Below are 18,798 nucleotides of genomic sequence, written 5' to 3'. Positions count from 1 at the left end.
TGTTGTTTCAAGAGTTTATAATAAGTCATTGTTTTTCAGAGTTTTTTTTTTCCTTTAAGTTCTCCTTTACTGAAGGTTCTTATACAGAATCATACACTAGAAAATAAAGCTCCTCCTGTAGTATGGGCAGAACGATAATAATATGTAATGTTTGTATACTGGTTTTTTACTGTCATGAAATGTTTATGCATATTACGTTGTGATATTAGAACAACACTGAGAAGTAATTGGGCAAGAATTTTTATTTGACACCTTGAAAAAGTGCAGTTCAGAGAGTTAAGTAATTGTGTGATGTAGGAGTTCAGAGAGTGTGAGCAGGGGCAGATCATTCTCTGGAGATTCTTAGCTTCTCATTTCTCCACACAGCTTCATTGCAGGCAGCAGAATGGGTTAATACTTTCTTTACTCCACCAAAGGGGATTGAAATTAATTCAGATTCTTAGCTGCCTCTTGATCACCTTGATTCAGTGATCCAAGAGTATATCAGAATCAAAGTCCTTTTGCTTGCTTTTCTCTTCTTCCATCCTTCCTTTCTTTAACTCTTTCTTTCTTTGGTAGAGTGGGTTGGCTTCATCTCATTGATCACTTTCTTTTCGATTTATTTGTTATCCTTGCAAGCTGTAGTTCAGCCTAAAGTTTGCCAGTCAGTACCCTAACTCTTAACTCCAAATTGCCAAATAAAAGAGTTGAATCAAATTTGCATCCCTGATAATAACGATGACCCACACAGTAATGGAGTTCTTCATATTTAATAAATAATCTAAAATCTGCTGACATTGTTTTAAGATGTAGGAAATCCATACTTTCCATGAAGTTAGGATTTCCCAGTGCAACTAGTCAGCACATATAGGACATAGTAAATCTTCAATGTAAATTATATACTATATATATATTTATATTATATATTTATATATAATAATATATTACATATATCATTATATATTATATATGCACATATATATATAATATATATATATATGAATGAAAGACTAGCAGTTAGCTTTTGCTTGCCAGATATATGCAAATGGTGCTGGATTCCCAGTGGATATTTCATGACAAATATATCTTGATATGTATCAATACCCTTAGTTGCTTTTTAATTTCAGTGTTCTTATAAAATCAAATATATTGTGGTATATTCCTTTAAAATACATTTATAGCTATTTTTCTTTTTTATTTCAATTTTACGTGCACCAAACAACCAATATATTGGCATACCATTTTAAAATAATAAACACGATATTAAAGAGAGAGAATGAACTTCAGAATAAACTAAACTTTCATGATTCCTTTAAAAATGTTCCTTCCTTGCATGTATTTATTATGTCTCAAAAGGAAGTTGGCCCTTATTCCTTCCTTTTCATAGAAATAGAAGGGATGTTCCATGTTTACCAAAGAGGTGGAGATGTCAACTATTCTTTATTTTTTATAAAGGTAGTGTTCTTTTGAATATAACAGGAAATACATTAAGGATTTCTTTGGCAATACATCCTTCTTAAAAATGATATACGTCAATATCACAAAATACAGTCCATAGCTTCCAGGTGAAGTTGACTGGGAGGTTGACTCATTAAGGGCCACTGCCTTTCACTGACCTACCCTGTCTAATGATAGTCTTTCCCTATTAAGTTGTAATTTGATAAACTATAATTTCACTCTAATCTTATCTTCAGGAGAGTAAATCTGGGTTATCTTGACTAGAGTTTTGGGACTTCCCAAACACTTGAACTGGAATTGGTTTAACTTGGTTTAACCAAGTTCACTTAGTTTGACTAAGAAATAAAATTATCTTTATAAATTCCTAAGGGGTTGGTCATTTCTGATTCAATGCACTGCCTAATTGGTTCCTTGCCTAGAAGTTACTGGAAGCATTGATTAGTAGCATCAAGTCAAGGTGAGAATCTTGTGCTAAACAAATACAGAGAACTAGACATTGATATTTTCTCTCTAATAAGCATTTTTTCAACCATTTCCAGATATCTGCAATAGTATTTGCAAATAGTGACAATGCTTTAATAAGAATTTAATGAAATTCTGCTGAACATTTAGGTGACCTGTGGGTACACACACAACTTGGTTCTATAAATGGAATCAATCCTGATTTATATGTACAAACTATCAAAAAGAGAAACAAATTTAGTTTAACAAAATTTTTAAACATGTATTTATTTGTTACTCTATATATTAAACCATGGGTCAAGATGCTAAAATATAAAATAAAAATATTTTAAATAATAAGAATTTCCCACAGGTTGGCGTCACGCTTTCAAGATTATTTTTGTCCTTTCAATTTGCCATATGTCAGTCACTTTATATTGTTCTCCTTCATCTTATATTCATCTCCTTCATCATTTTTCAAGGCTAACTTAGAGTGGTACTATAGTCACTTGGAAAAGCTTTTCAATATCCCCCAAGCATTAGATGATTTGTTACTTTCCCCTCATGGATTAAATTATTCTTTTCCTCCTTCAGATAATTGCAGGGAGTTATAAAGATTTATCACTTGATAGAAAAAATAACAGAGTTATACAGTACTCTGATTTCGTGGCATTCATTTACACTATACTCTTTATTATGTTCTTTAATCCTTTCTCATTCTTCTGTTTTTGACACTTCTGGTGGACCTTTACATCTTATTTTCACAAACTTCAGAATATTCTGGGATTTAGCACATTACTTTCCTTACTCCCTAGGAATCTATGTAGTATTGTGACTTTAAATGCCGTATACACAGTGACGATGATCCCCCAATTCTTATTTCCATATTAGACTAAGTTCCAGACTCCACTACCACTCCATACTTCTACCTGTGATCCGCCTCAAACGCAGTACCTGACTTTCTGCCCAAACCTGTGTCTCCATGTCGTGTCATGATAATCTATTCTTTTTCCTCTCCTCTTGACTTCCCTTTTTTCTCCCTTCCTTTATTCTTCTCTTCTTTGTTTCTATTTCTTTATCCTTCCTTCTTTTCTGCATCTGTTTACATTGAGGCATAACTTACCTACAATATGGTAATAATCTTAAGGGTACATAGCCAACTTAACCTTTACATATGTTTATAGTTACATAACCAGGACTCCAGAGGACTCCCTCATCTCCTCACCCATCTATGCCACATTTAGTCTATCTCTTGTCACATTTTTTATAATTACAGAATAGGTCTTTAAGATAATAACAGGGCAAGTCAGTAGGATTGAGTCACTATGCAATTTTTTGAAGTTATGGGAAGGTATCCTGTGCCTGATTACCATGGAACTGCAAGTCTTAAATGTCACCTTGTCAAAAACAAAACAAAACCTTCATGAGTAGAGAACAAGCAATCTCAGAACTTTATAGAACGGAAATTTTTCTTTTCAAATAAATACTCACCGTGAATACATTTTTAATCTAAACTGTCAGTTAATTCTAACAGAATAGGAAGCAGCATTGTGCAGTGCTTAAAAGCATCAGGCTTTTGTCAGGCTCTATCTGGGTTGAGTCCATGCTCTGACCTTTGCCAACTGATTATATCTGGAAAAGGTACTTAACCCTCCTATCCCTGTTTCCTCTTCTGTGAAGTGCAGACAAAGGACTTTTGTGTGGATAAAATGCAAAAATGTACACAAAAAAACACAGCGCAGTATTTGAAACATAGTATGTTTTCTAATTAACTTTGGTAGCTCTAAAGAGAAACCAAGAAGGAATTTAGAACTTAAGCATCCTGGTATCTCTTACTTCTAAATAGCTTGCATCCATTATTTCACTTAATCAAAAACAAGAGAAAAACCATCTCACATTAAAATAATAACTCATGACATTTTAAAACACTATATGCAAAACAAGAGTGCATTTATAGCCCTATTTCCCAATCCTAGGAGTTTTTATTTTCAGACAGTTCCCTTTGACTGTTTTCATGTATGCCTAAGCATGCGTATGTGTGACTGATAAAGGTAGTGTTCCCTTCACCCTGCTATTGGAAGAGCCATAAAGCCTAAACTTTATACCCAATTACTACTGGGTGGCCCTAGACCTCTAGGGATTTTCTCATGTCTTACCAATCGTGTCACCTCCCGGAAAGTATGGCTCTTTTCCTACTCCTCTTCAGCTTCTCACAGATCTGGAGTCCTAAGACCTCAGTATATGCATACATCTATTTTTATATTGTTGAAAAACAACATGAAATTCCTAGAAGTGATTTAAGGATACATCCTAGAAGGATTCCGGATTAAAGGGGGAATGCACATATACTTTCAGTATTTTGAATTGGGGAATTAATTATTTTAAATTTTTGGTCAAAATGTTTCTTATCACTGTGCTAAGTATAACCCACAAATGTAAATAGATAACATTTTTATTACCACTTGTTTATAGAAATTCCATAATTTATATTTATATGCTCCCTGTCACCCAAGATCTGTTTAGTGGAGGATTTTTAAATTTTCAGGTAGAAAAGCCTTTGGAGTTTTTATTTTATTCATAATTTGTGGTTTCATTAAATATTTTTATACCTTTGTTTTATGGAACTTACAGATTTTTGTTGTTGTTGATCTAATATCCTAACTTATTTCTTTCTTCTTCCTTCCTTTCTTTCTTTCTTTCTTTCTTTCTTTCATTTAAAGGGATGGACAGAGGGAGAGAATCTCAAGCAGACGCTCTGTGGAGCCCAAGGCAGCATTCTCCCTCATCACCCAGAGATCATGACCTGAGCTGGAATCAAGAGTCAGATGCTCAACCAACTGAGCCACCTAGGCACCCATTTCCTACTTTTTTTCTTTCTCCATTCTGAATCTACATAATTTTAGAATCTACATAATTTTAATTTGCTAGCCTCTCCCTGCTTTCAAAGTGAAAATAGCAATAAAAGCATTTATCTCATTTATAAATGCAATTATCAGTACTGACTATAAGTCTAAAACTTATATTTAATGAAAATATAATGCATAAAATATTGAATATGTTCAATAAATGTATTGAATAATGTATATGCAATAAAACCTGAAAACCATGAATCTTTGTGGTTCTGCTAATATTTTTTTTGCCTATGTAGTTTTCTGCCAGAGGTAATATTGTCTGTCTTTTTCTGTTTGTTTTTACATTACAATACTGGAGGCATCAATGTGATGCATTTTCAGCAACTTGTGCATATTTTGTGGATCCATGTATGTAATTTTGCTTATTTAAGTGTGTAATGTATATATTTGCTTTTTAATTTTGCAGGCATCTATTTTTGTTCTCAGTGTTCTCTAAATATTTAACTACAAATAAAATTAAAATTAACTTTTGACCTGGGAATTTCCAGTAGAATATACAATGGTTTGTTCTTTTTCACTGTCTTTTGAAACCACAAATCTAATTTAGTTGAAAATAAGAAATCTAACTTGTTTTTACAGACCTGATATGTTGCTATTTTAAATGTTGATTGTATGGCCTCATATTTATAGAGCATAGAATTTTTTAAAGATTTTTATTCATTTATTTGAAAGAAAAGAAAGCTTGTGTGTGAGAGAGCAAGAGATAGGTGAGGGGCAGAGGGAGAAGCGGACTCCCTGTGGATCAGGGAGCCAGACAAGGGTCTCCATCTGGGACTCTGAGATCATGACCGGAGCCAAACACAGACACTTAAATGACTGAGCCACTCAGGTACCCCTAGAGACTAGTATTTATTAGTTATGCATTTCCAGTCTAGTTTCTATATAACTAGCTAATTTATCTCTTTTAAAACGCTTATTTATTTAATGGATTTTAAAAAAATTTTAATTTCTTTATTTTTTTTTAAAAGATTTTATTTATTTGACAGAGAGAGAAATCACAAGTAGGCAGGGAAGCAGGCAGAGAGAGAGGGGGAAGCAGGCTCCCTGCTGATCAGAGAGCCCCATGCGGGGCTTGATCTCAGGACCCTGGGATCATGACCTGAGCTGAAGACAGAGGCTTAACCCCTGAGCCACCCACATGCCCAATTTTTAACATTTTTGAACAACTTTTTAAATTTTAATCCTAGTTAGTTAACATAGAGTGTTGTTAATTTCAGGTGTACAATACAGTGATTCAATGCTTCATAAATCACCCAGGGTACATCAGGATAAATGCCCTCCTTCATCCCCATCACCTACTTTACCCATCCCTCTCCCTGCCCTGTAACCATCAGTTTAACAGTTTTTTGTTTTTTTTTTTTAAATTAAACTCAATGGGTTCAGATTCATGCCTTTGGAATTTTTTCACTTAAATAATTTTGCAAAATCAGGTAAAGCATTTTACATATTTACATATTTTGTATATTTAATTAATGTTTGTACTTCCAATATTTTCATTATATGTCTACATAGCCTATTAATTCCAACAAAAATTAATTTATCTTTATTTAGTAATAATAATTATTAAATTTAATAAATTATCTTTAATAACATTTATCTCTCCCCCTCATTCTCTGTTATCTGTTTTAGTATGTGGTAGGACAACAATACAGGTAGCTGGAGTGTACATGAAGTATATTCATCCCATAAACGAAATTATGAAACCTACACTGCTTCTTAAGCCTGCAAAGACAGAATGATATATAAAAAGCCCCCCTTTCTCTTTTTTCCATTACATGTTCCTGCTTGATTTCTCTATGACACTTATAGTGTATAATACATAGTTTCCTTGTTGGCCTGTTCTTTGATATAATTCATTTATGACACAAATATTTTTTGAGGGTCACCTATGTGTGAAACACTCTGTCAGGTGCTGGGAATACAATTGTGAAGTGCACAAGAGGGGCAAGATCCCATTAGAATGTGAACTCCTTGAAGACAAGGCTTGGAGCTGGGGTTAGCCAGGATGGCAGGGAACCTGGTACCAAAGGAGGTGTCCAGACCTCAGGAGAAGCTGCTGTTGGGATAAGCTGGAAGCCTAAATTCATGGGAGCTTGCTGAAAGATTGGTGCCCCAGGAGCTGCCTGTGGTCAAAGGAGCATGCCAGGCCATAGCAGCTGCCTGGAGCTGTGAAAGCCAACAGAAGTCAGGCAGGATCGGCAGACTTGGTACATGGGTCCCTCTTGGGAAACTGGAGCCGAGGAAGCAGCCTTGAGCTTTGCAAACCCAGCCCCTAGCTGGCCTCTGGAGCCAGCAACACTGTGGTGAGCTGGGGGCTGTGTTTGCAAGAGTCCCTAAGGAGCTCCCTAGTGCTCAGGAGGTTGCCTGGTGCTGAGGTGGGCCAACTCTGAAATCTGTGGTGACATCAGGTAGTCACTTCGTTCTACTTTCCTCGTGGTCCATGCTGGGCTGCCTAGGACTAGGGGAGGTGAAGGAGATTGAGTGTGAATCTACTGTGCTTTGTTTGTTTGTTTGTTTGTTTGTTTATTTATTTATTATTTTTTATAAACATATATTTTTATCCCCAGGGGTACAGGTCTGTGAATCAGCACTCACCAAAGCACATACCCTCCCCAATGTCCATAACCCCACCCCTCCTTCTCTCAACCTCCCTCCCCCCAGCAACCCTCAGTTTGTTTTGTAAGATTAAGAGTCACTTATGGTTTGTCTCCCTCCCAATCCCATCTTGTTTCATTGATTCTTCTCCTACCCACTTAAGCCCCCATGTTGCATCACCACTTCCTCATATCAGGGAGATCATATGATACTTGTCTTTCTCTGCTTGACTTTTTTTATTTCTGTGTTTTACCAAGTTGCTGGATCCCTCACCTAGAATCCGTGGCTATTTTTGTGAGTGATGTTTTTAGGTGGAAAATAAGTGCTAGAAATTCTTATGCTTCTATTTTGCTGACATCACCCTGCAATCACCGCTATGAGATTTTAAGTGCTTATCTCATTATTATTTTTTTTACTAAATATCCTCATATTATACACACACACACACACACACACACATACACACACACACGATTACACTGATTTTATAAAAGAGGAAGCTGAAGTCTGATCTCTTTGTCTTTATAGATTAGTTTGCATTTTTCAAATTTATATGAATAGAATCTCACAGTGAGTACACCTCTATGTCTTCTTTCACTCAGTCTAATAACTTTGAGATCAATGCTGTTGGTTTATCCAGTTACATGTGGATGAGCACTTGGATTGTTTCTAAGTTTTAGCTAATTTTTTTTAAAGATTTTATTTATTTATTTGACAGACAGAGATCACAAATAGGGAGAGAGTCAGGCAGAGAAAGAGAGAGGAGGAAGCAGGCTCTTTTCAGAGCAGAGAGCCCGATGCAGGGCTCGATCCCAGAACCCTGGGATCATGGCCTGAGCTGAAGGCAGAGGCTTTAACCCACTGAGCCACCCAGGCGCCCCTCTGTTTTAGTATTACACATAAGTCTTCTATGGATGCTGAGGTGTAAGTCTTGAAGAGATAAATGTTTTCTTTTCTCATGGGCATTTGGAAATGGAAAGCCTGGATCATGAGATAGGTGTATAACTTTTTAATAAGTCTGCAGATTCTCTTACATCCTCTAAACATTTTATAATTTCTTTATTTGGGTATGTGATAAAATGGAGAATTACTTCTTGTATACACTGCAAAAGTCTGGCTCAAACTTCTTTTTTTTTTTTTTTTTTTGTTAATATATGGACATCAATTTTTCCACTACCATTTGCTGATAAGACTATTTTTTCTCCTTTGAATTGCCTCTCCAGCACTGTCAAAAATAAGCTTTCCATATACAACTGACAAAAAATACAGGTTTCAGCTTTTGTGAATCCACTTATACATGGACTTTTTAATTAACATATAATATATTATTTGCTTCAGGGGTACAGGTCTGTTAGTCCTCAGTCTCACACAGTTCACAGCACTCACCATAGCACATACCCTCCCCAATGTCCATCACCCAGCCACCCTATCCCTACCCCATGCCCCCAGCAACCCTCAGTTTGTTTCCTGAGATTAAGAGTGTCTTATGATTTGTCTCTCTCCCTAGTCCTATCTTGTCTCATTTCTTCTATCCCTATTACCCATGACCCCCCTGCCCTACCTCTCAAATTCCTCATATCAGAGAGATCATATGATAATTTTCTTTCTCTGATTGATTTATTTCACTCACCATAATACCTTCTAGTTCTATCCACATCATTGCAAATGGCAAGATTTCGTTTTTTGATGACTTCATAGTATTCCATTGTATATATAGACCACATTTTTTAAATCCATTTATCTGTTGAAGGACATCTAGGTTCTTTCCATAGTTTGGCTATTGTGGACATTGCTTCTATAAACATTCAGCTGCATGTGCGCCTTTAGGGTAAATACCCAGTAGTACAATTGCTGGGTCATAGGGTAGCTTTATTTTCAACTTTTTGAGGAACTTCCTGTTTTCCAGAGTGGCTGCACCATCTTGTATTCCCACCAACAGTGTAGGAGGGTTCCCTTTTTTTCTGCATCCTCATCAACATCTGTCATTTCCTGACTTGTTAATTTTAATCATTCTGACTGGTGTGAGGTGGTGTCTTGCTGTGGTTTTGATTTGCATTTCCCTGATGCCGAATGATGTTGAACACTTTTTCATGTGTCTGTTGGCCATTTGGATGTCTTCTTTGCAGAAATGTCTGTTTATGTCTTCTGCTCGTTTATCAGCTAGGTAATTTGTTTTTTGGGTGTTGAGTTTGATAAGTTCTTTATAGATTCTGGATACTAGCCCTTTATCTCTTATGTCATTTGCCGATATCTTCTCCCATTCTGTCAGTTGTCTTTTGGTTTTGTTGACTGTTTGCTTTACTGTGCAAATGCTTTTGATCTTGATGAAGTCCCAATACTTCATTTTTGCCCTTGCTTCCTTTGCCTTTGGCAATGTTTCTAGGAAGAAGTTGCTGCAGCTAAGGTTGAAGAGGTTGCTGCCTGTGTTCTCAAGGATTTTGATGGATTCCTATCTCACATTGAGGTCTTTCATCCAGTAAGAGTTTATTTTTGTGTGTGGTGTAAGGAAATGGTCCAGTTTCATTCTCCTGCATGTGGCTGTCCAATTTTCCCAACACCATTTGTTGAAGTTATTGTCTTTTCTCCTTTGGACATTCTTTCTTGCTTTGTTGAAGCTTAGTTGACCATAGAGTTGAGGGTCCATTTCTGGGATTTCTATTTTGTTCCATTGATCTGTGTGTCTGTTTTTGTGCCAGTATGATACTGCCTTGTTGATTATAGTATTGTAATAGAACTTGAAGTCTGCAATTGTGATGTGACCAACTTTGTTCTTTTTTCTTTTCCTTCCTTCTTTCTTTTTTTTTTTTCAACATTCTTTTGGCTATTCTGGGTCTTTCTGGTACCATATATATTTTAGGATTATTTATTCCATTTATTTAAAAAAATGATGGCATTTTGATAGGGTTTGCATTAAATGTGTAGATTGCTTTAGGTAGCATAGACATTTTCACAATATTTGTTTTTCTAATCCATTAGCATGGAATGTTTTTCCATTTCTTTGTGCCTTCCTCAATTTCTTTCATGAGTACTTTATAGTTTTCTGAGCACAGATTCTTTGCCTCTTCGGTGAAGTTTATTAGGTATCTATGGTTTTGATTGCAATTGTAAATGGGATCAACTCCTTAATTTCTTTTTCTTGCTGTTGTTGTATAGAAATGCAACTGATTTATGTGCATTGATCTTATATCCTGACACTTTATTGAATTCCTGTATGAGTTCTAGAAGTTTTGGAGTGGAGTCTTTTGGGTTTTCCACATAAAGTAACATAACATCTGCAAAGAGTGAGAGTTTGACTTCTTTGTCAATTTGGATGACTTTTCTTTTTGTTGTCTGATTGCTGAAGCTAGGACTTCTAGTACTATGTTCAATAGCAGTGGTAATAGTGGACAGCACTGCTGTGTTCCTGACCTTTAGGGAAAAACTCTCAGTTTTTCCTCATTGAGAATGATATTCACTGTGGGTTTTTCATAGATCGCTTTGATGATATTGAGGTATGTACCCTCTTCACTACACTGTGAAGAGTTTTGATCAAGAAAGGATGCTGTACTTTGTCAAATGCTATTTCAACATCTATTGAGAGTATCATATGGTTTTGTTCTTTCTTTTATTAATGTATTATCTCACATTGATTTGATTTGCGGATGTTATACCAACCTTGCAGCCCAGGAATAAATCCCACTTGGTCGTGCTGAATAATCCTTTTAATGTACTGTTGGATCCTATTGGCTAGGATTTTGGTGAGAATTTTTGCAGCCATATTTATCAAGGATATTGCTCTGTAGCTCTCCTTTTTGATGGGGTCTTTGTCTGGTTTTGGATCAAGGTAATGCTGGTCTCATAAAAAGAGTTTGGAAGTTTTCTTTCCATTTCTATTTTATGGAACAGTTTCAGGAGAATAAGAATTAGTTCCTCTTTAAATGTTTGATAGAATTTCCCCGGGAAGCCGTCTGGCCCTGGCCTCTTGTTTGTTGGGAGATTTTTGATGACTCCTAACTAATTATGGGTCTGTTCAGATTTTCTATTTCTTCCTGGTTCAGTTGTGGTAGTTTATATGTCTCTAGGAATGCATCCATTTCTTCCAGATTGTCAAATTTGCTGGCCTATAGTTGTTCATAATGGGTTCTTATAATTGTTTGTATTTCTTTGGTGTTGGTTGTGGTCTCTCCTCTTTCATTCATTATTTTATCAATTTGGGTCCTTTCTCTGATGATTTTGATAAATCTGGCCAGGGGTTTATCAATCTTAATTCTTTCAAAGAACCATCTTCTACTTTCGTTGATTTGTTCTACGGTTCTTTTGGTTTCTATTTCATTAATTTCTGCTCTGATCTTAATATTTGTTTCTCTTCTCCTGTTGGGTTTAGGTTCTCTATGCTGTTCTTTGCCCAGCTCCTTTAGATGTAGGGTTAGGTTGTGCACTTGAGACCTTTCTTGTTTCTTGAGAAAGTCTTGTATTGCTACATACTTTCCTCTCTGAACCGCTTTTGCTGTGTCCCAAGTATTTTGAACAGTTATGTTTTCATTTTCATTTGTTCCCATGAATTTTTAAAATGATTCTTTAATTTCCTGGTTAATTTTTCTGATCCATATTGTTTTTTCTCATGGTATCACTCATCTCTTGAATTCTCCCTTCGTGGTCCAGTAATTGTTTATCTCTCTTTTTCTCAGTTTCTTTATTCTCCATCATTTGGTCTTCTATATCACTAATTCTCTCTTCTGTCTCATTTATCCTAGTAGTAAGAGTCTCTCTTTTTTTTTTTTTTAATTGCACCTCATTAAGAGTTTTTTTTTTTTATTTCAACTTAGTTAGATTTTAATTCTTTCATTTCTCCAGAAAGGGATTCTCTAGTATCTTCCATGCTTTTTGTGAAGCCCAGCTGGCACCTTGATAATCCTCATTCTGAGCTCTAGTTCTGACATTTTACTAATGTCCATATTGATTAGATCAGTTCTGCCTCTTGTTTTCTTTTGAGGTGAGTTTTTCTGCTTTTTCCTCTTATCCAGATAAGAGTAGATGAATGAGAGAACAAAATACCAAAATGGTAACAACGACCCCAGAAAGTTGTACACTAACCAAATCAGAAAATAGCCAAAACTAGGGGAAGAAAAAAGAAAAAAAATAATAGAAAAAATTATATATATATTTTAGACTGATGAATCAAACAGGGCCACACACTTGGTCACTTGATTTTGGGTGTATTTTGATTTGTTAGAAGATCTCCCAAATCTTCCAAAAATTTAAAGAAAACCATATATGTGTGTGTGTGTGTGTACACAAACATATACATGTGCACACTATATATATGTACATATATATATACAAATAAAATATACAAAAATACAAATATACAAAAATAAGGGTAAACATGATGAAGGGATGGAATATGACTTTAAAGATGAAAATTTAAAAAGATTCTAAAAAAGGAATTGCTAAGTAGTTTGTTGAAAAAGAAAAGAATAAAAAAAAAAGAAAGAATGTGATCAGACTGGAGACTAGAACAAAGCCATGCTAGATTTAAGATATACTTTGATTTGTTAGAAGAAATTGTATCCTAAATTTTAAAGAAAGAAAAATCTATATGTAAACAAAAAATAAGATTAAATACAATGAAGGGATAACATATGAGTATAACAATGAAAATGAAAAAAGGTCTTTAAAAAGGTATTGATAAAATAGTTAAAAAACGCTAAAATGGGATTGAGGGGAAAATAAAAAATAGAATAAGAAAAAAGTAAAATTTAAAAAATTTAACTTTGAAAGACTAAAGAATCATGAGAAAGAAGCCCTGAATTCTATGTGGTGTATTCCCATAGCTCTGAAGTTTTGCAGTTCTCATTGATTGGTGAACTTGTTCTTGGCTGGATGTTCTTGCTGATTTTCTGGCTGAGGGAACTGTTGCCGTGATTCTAAAATGTCTTTGCCTGAGGCAGAATTCACCGCCTTTGCTGGGATCAGGCTCAGTAATCTGCTCTGCTCGGGTTCCCTCTTGGGAGATTTTGTTCTCTGAACATTTTCCATACAGCTTTGGAGGAGGAGAATGAAAATGGTGGCCTCCCAATCTCCAGCCCAGGGGAGCCTAGAGCTCGGGGCCCCACTCTCCAGTGTGTCCTCAGAGAAAAGCAGCCAATCACTCCCATCTCTCTGGTCTCTGGTAAGCTCCCTGCTCACCCAGCCTGTCATCAAGCATTTCTATCTCTGGCACATGGCCCCATTTGGTCTCCAAACCCAGCAGATTCCTGTAGCGCACTCCCATGCCATTCCTTCCATAGGAGGAAGGGGGGCAGTCTCCCCAGTCTGTCACTTGTGGGGTTTCTGCTTGAAGAGAAGTGGCCCGACTGTGTCTTGGATCACAGTTTAAAGTAACCCCAAGCTGAGAGCCCACTCTTCAGCTCCATCTCTGCTGCTGGCTTCCCTGCTTTGATACCTGAGAGCTCTGCTGCACTCAGGCATCCTTGGTCTTTTTATGACTGTGCGGGTATTGAGACTACACTGTCCCCTTGAGGTCTCCACCCCCTGCTTAGCCTTTGGAGTGACATCCCTCAGTGGAGCAGAATTCTAAATTTTCAATTTTGTGCTCCACTGCTCTACCACTGCCAGGACCTGAGCCCTCTTCCTATGGTCTATCTTCCAGTATATTGCCTTGGATTCACGTCTCTGTACATCCTATCTTCCAGAAAGTGGTTGCTTTTCTGTTCCTAGAATTGCTGCTCTTCTTCTCTTTGATCTCCTGTTGAGTTTGTAGTTGTTTGAAATGGTTTGATAACTATCTAACTGTACTCCTAGGACATAATGATATTTAGATCTCCTAATCCTCCACCACCTTGCTCCTCCACCCACAACATATTTTTTGATAAATACATTTGCAGGGTTGCACAGCACAGTACTATACAAAAATGATTTTCTTAACAAAGGTTTTTCTCTAGCTTGCTCTATTGTAAGAACACAGTACACACACACACACACACACACACATATATATACACACACATATTTTGCATTTATTTATATATATATAAATCTAATATCCAATCCAATTTATATATATATATATATATGCAAAATATATTAATTCACTACTTATGTTATCAGTAAGGCTTCTGATCAATAGTAGGCTATTGATAGTTAAGCTTTGGGGGAGCCAAAAGTTATACACTGATTTTCAATTGTGCAGGTGTCAGTCCCCTTAAACCCTCCGTGTTGTTCAAGGGTCAACTGTATTTCCAGACTGGTGATTTTGTGTGTCATTTCTTCTGTGCATAAGGATAGTTTTACTCCTTCTTTTCTAATTAGATGCCTTCTGTCTTATCTGATTGACAAGCCAGATCTAGTACAATGCTTGGTGATGAGGGTAGACATCTTAGCCTCCTCCATTTTTTTCTGATCTTAGAGGGGAAAAAAATCAAGTCTTTTACCATTACAGTGTTAGGTGTACATTTTTTTTTTTTTAGCTTCTGTTTATCAAGTTGAGAAATTTCCCTTCTCTTTTTGATTTGATGAGAGTTTTATCAGGATTGGATATTAGATTTTGTCAAGTGCTTGTTCTTTTTATCTACTGAAGTAAACTAGTTTGCTTATATAGTAGAACACAGTTTGATTTTAAGTGTTAGCTCAAACCTGCATCCATAGGGAAAATCCCAGTTGGTTAGGGTATATTATCCTTTTACTATATTGCTGGATTAATTTATTAAATTTTATTTGGAATATTTTCATTCATGCTCATGACAGGTATAGATTCGCACTTTTTTTTTTTTCCTCTTGCACTGTCTTTGGTTTTAGGAGTAGGATAATACTGGTGTCAAAGAATAAATTGAGGAGCATTTCCTCCTATATAATTTTCTAGATGAGATTGTGTAAACTTAGTATTAGTTCTTTAAATGTTTGGTGTAAGGCTTCACTGAAATCATCTGGACCGGGAAATTTCCCTTTGGGAAGCTTTAAAATTGTGAATTCAATCTCTTCAATAAGTATAGGATGATACATATACTCTCATCTTGGAGGCATCAGTAGTTAATGCTTGCGCTCCATCTGTCTGGCCAGACATTTTTAAAATTTTTTTTTATAATCATATATTTTTATCCCCCGGGGTACAGGTCTGTGAATCACCAGGTTTACACACTTCACAGCACTCACCATAGCACATACCCTCCCCAATGTCCATAACCCCACCCCCCTTCTCCCAACCCTGGCCAGACATTTCTTAACTACTTTCAACACCTCCATCTTTTTTAGATGTGTATTTTCTCACCTATAAAATGGGCCTACTTCACCCTGTTGAAATTAGTCTTAAATGAGAATGTATGCAAAAATTTATAAATGATAAATCTCTCTGAAATATCATTATTTTTTATAGAAGGCTATGTATGTATGCTATGTATATATGCACTCTTTTAATATATCAACCAAATCTATGAGGAGATTAAAATATCAAAAAATAAGAACTGAGTTGATTCCTATTTTTGTTAAAATTTAATTTTATAGGAAAATATTTTGGAAATTTTGTACTATATTATTATTTATATGGGCTGAATCTAGCTGGGGTAAATTATAAATACTAGAAAATATTACACAAGAATCTCTCATGTGGTTGCTTACATAATTTTTTTACTCTAAAAGATAATTACTTTTGTTTAAAGAGGAGGCCATGAGACAAAGGTAGGTGTCAATCTTTGAATTTATTCTTTATTCAAGTAAAAAGTCATTTCACAGGAATAACAATGATGTTTCAGTCTTTTTTCTTTTCTTTCTTTCTTTCTTTTTTTTTTTTTTTTTTGCATGTTGTTTAAGGAAACATGTACTTCTCCATTTTAATCCAATGTTCTAGTGACCTAAGGTCTATGGTTATACAGTTTACAAAATTGTCAACTTAATTCAATTTGTTAAGTTTAAAGTACCAAATTTCTATCAAAGTCCAAAGTTGTCCTTATAGACTATGCTGCTTGTATAAATATCTGCATGAAAAGAGATTTCTATAGAAAGGAAAAAAAGATGAATTACTGAGTGGAACCATATTTGTAACTAACATGCCTACAATTTCTCCTGTGGTATGTTTCAATAAAATGTTGCAGCTCTCTTCACTTAGTCCTGTGCAATGCACACTGGGCGTCTCAGTAAATTTTGTTTTCACATAGGCAAGTTGCCTTGCACTTTTCCTTAAGCAATTCATGTCCACAACCAGCTGTTTTCTTCAAGGAATCACAGTTACTAAGGAGATCTTCAAACTCGCAACTGTTGGCTGTGACAAAAATAAATGAGTTCATTATCATTTTCCTCAATAGCAACAAAATAATGCTGTACATTCAAAAGTGCATGAGACCATAAAGTTTGGACAAATCAAGTCAATATCACTTACACAATGATGGGCTTTCCGTTTCTTGTGAGAAATATCTTGTGAGCATGAGTTGAGCTCACTGATTAAACTATCACTTTTTATTTTGAACTTGGTGATATGTTTCCAAAATAAATTGACCTATTTTTCTTCTTTAGCCAATAAAGTTAAATAAATATAAATAAATCTCTCTACACCTTCAGTGTCTAATATCAGAACCACTAGTTCGATATAGATATTTAAATTTAAATTATTCTATATTAGATAAAGTAAAAAATTTAGTTCCTTAATCTTACTAGCCACATTTCAATATTCAAAGGCCACATGTGACTAGTTTACTTGTAAGACACATGCTGATACAGGACTTTTTCTTTATTTCATACTATTGAACAGCACTGGTTTAGACTCCAATGTTTGCTTCCTGGAGAAAGGAATTTCAATGGGAAGATAAAGATGCAAAACAATGATAACATGTCCCCTTTCCTTCTGGTATTTCTTTCTGGATCCTCCCCAGAGGCCACAAACTCAACAAATCTCAAACTAAACTCATCATACTACCTGTATGACTGACAATTCTTGGGTATGTTCTTCCTGTAAACCCCTTCACCCCCATCTCTCCACATCCCCACCAACAATATCAGAGAAATGGCTCTCTAACTACTCAGTAATTTAGACCACAAACTGGATCAGTTGGACGTCCTTCTTCCCTACTTCTTCCCTACTTCCCTACTTCCATATTTCCCTAAGGAGTACTTCTCCCTACAGCACTCAATCAGCACAGGTAACAAACATTGGCTATTCTATTCCTTATATTCCAACCCCATCCAATTCTCTTCATTATTTTGTCAGTAATGTGGTAGAGAGATTTTTTTTTTAAACCCATAGTCAAACAGTTTTCTAGCTGACTTCCATCTAATTGTTTTTCTATACTATTGCTAGAAAGCTCTTTATAAAACATGGTTACAACCCTGTCACTCTTTTGTTTAAAATATTGATAATAGGATAAATTATAAGCTTATTCCCAAATAGCATTCAGCAGAGCTATTAATATATAATTTTTTTTCCTTCTTTAGCTGATTTATATTCTAAATAATATTCTGAATAATAGCTATATAATTCAGTCAGTAAGAATGATAACTAAAGTTGAATGCATTTGAAAGTTAAAAATCTCAGTGAATGAGCTTCATTCGATTCTATTATTCACAATAATTTTAATACAAGTATCCCAGCTATAAAAAGCTGAGCCATGCATGATACGCTCTAGTTCCATCCATGTTGTCGCAAATGGCAATATTTCATTTCTTTTGATGGCTGCATAGTATTCCATTGTGTATATATACCACATCTTCTTGATCCATTCATCTGTTGATGGACATCTAGGTTCTTTCCATAGTTTGGCTATTGTGGACATTGCTGCTATAAACATTCGGGTACACGTGCCCCTTTGGGGGCTTAAGTGGGTACGAGAAGAATAAATGAAAGAAAATGGGATTGGGAGGGAGACAAATCATAAGTGACTCTTAATCCCACAAAACAAACTGAGGGTTGCTGGGGGGAGGGGGTTTGGGAGAAGGAGGTGGGATTATGGACATTGGGGAGGGTATGTGCTTTGGTGAGTGCTGTGAAGTGTGTAAACCCGGTGATTCACAGACCTGTACCCCTGGGAATAAAAATATATGTTTATAAAAAATAAAAAATTATATATAAAAAAAAAAGCTGATCTATTTTTACCTGTATTCATTGCAACTTTAGAAATTATGTATGCAAAATTTATTTTCTCCCTTTTTGCAACAGTATTTTTGTGGTCTCTGTATATATGTACCACTATATACGGATTTGATTTTGTCATTAAAAATGTGCAGTGGAGGGAGGAGTCAAGATGGCGGAGAAGTAGCTGGCTGAGACTACTTCAGCTAGCCGGAGATCAGCTAGATAGCTTATCTAAAGATTGAAAACACCTGAAAATCCATCGGCAGATCGAAGAGAAGAAGAACAGCAATTCTGGAAACAGAAAAACAACCACTTTCTGAAAGGTAGGACCGGCGGAGAAGTGAATCCAAAGCGCCGGGAGCCAGCCCCTCCCCCCGG

General features: G+C 35.7%; 1 protein-coding gene across 1 annotated transcript in view; it reads right to left on the bottom strand.

Moving 5' to 3' along the window:
* Positions 1 to 16,489: 16,489 nt before the first annotated feature.
* LOC132018629 (cysteine-rich secretory protein 2-like) overlaps positions 16,490 to 18,798 on the bottom strand; it is a 20,984-nt gene continuing 18,675 nt past the window's right edge. Inside the window, exon 6 of the mRNA XM_059401551.1 lies at positions 16,490 to 16,610. Within this exon, the coding sequence (XP_059257534.1) occupies positions 16,490 to 16,610 (121 nt within the window). The remainder of the gene's footprint in view (positions 16,611 to 18,798) is intronic.

The sequence above is a fragment of the Mustela nigripes genome, chromosome 5 (assembly GCF_022355385.1).
Source record: "Mustela nigripes isolate SB6536 chromosome 5, MUSNIG.SB6536, whole genome shotgun sequence".
NCBI lineage: Eukaryota > Metazoa > Chordata > Mammalia > Carnivora > Mustelidae > Mustela > Mustela nigripes.
This window is presented reverse-complemented; position numbering and strand designations above follow the sequence as displayed.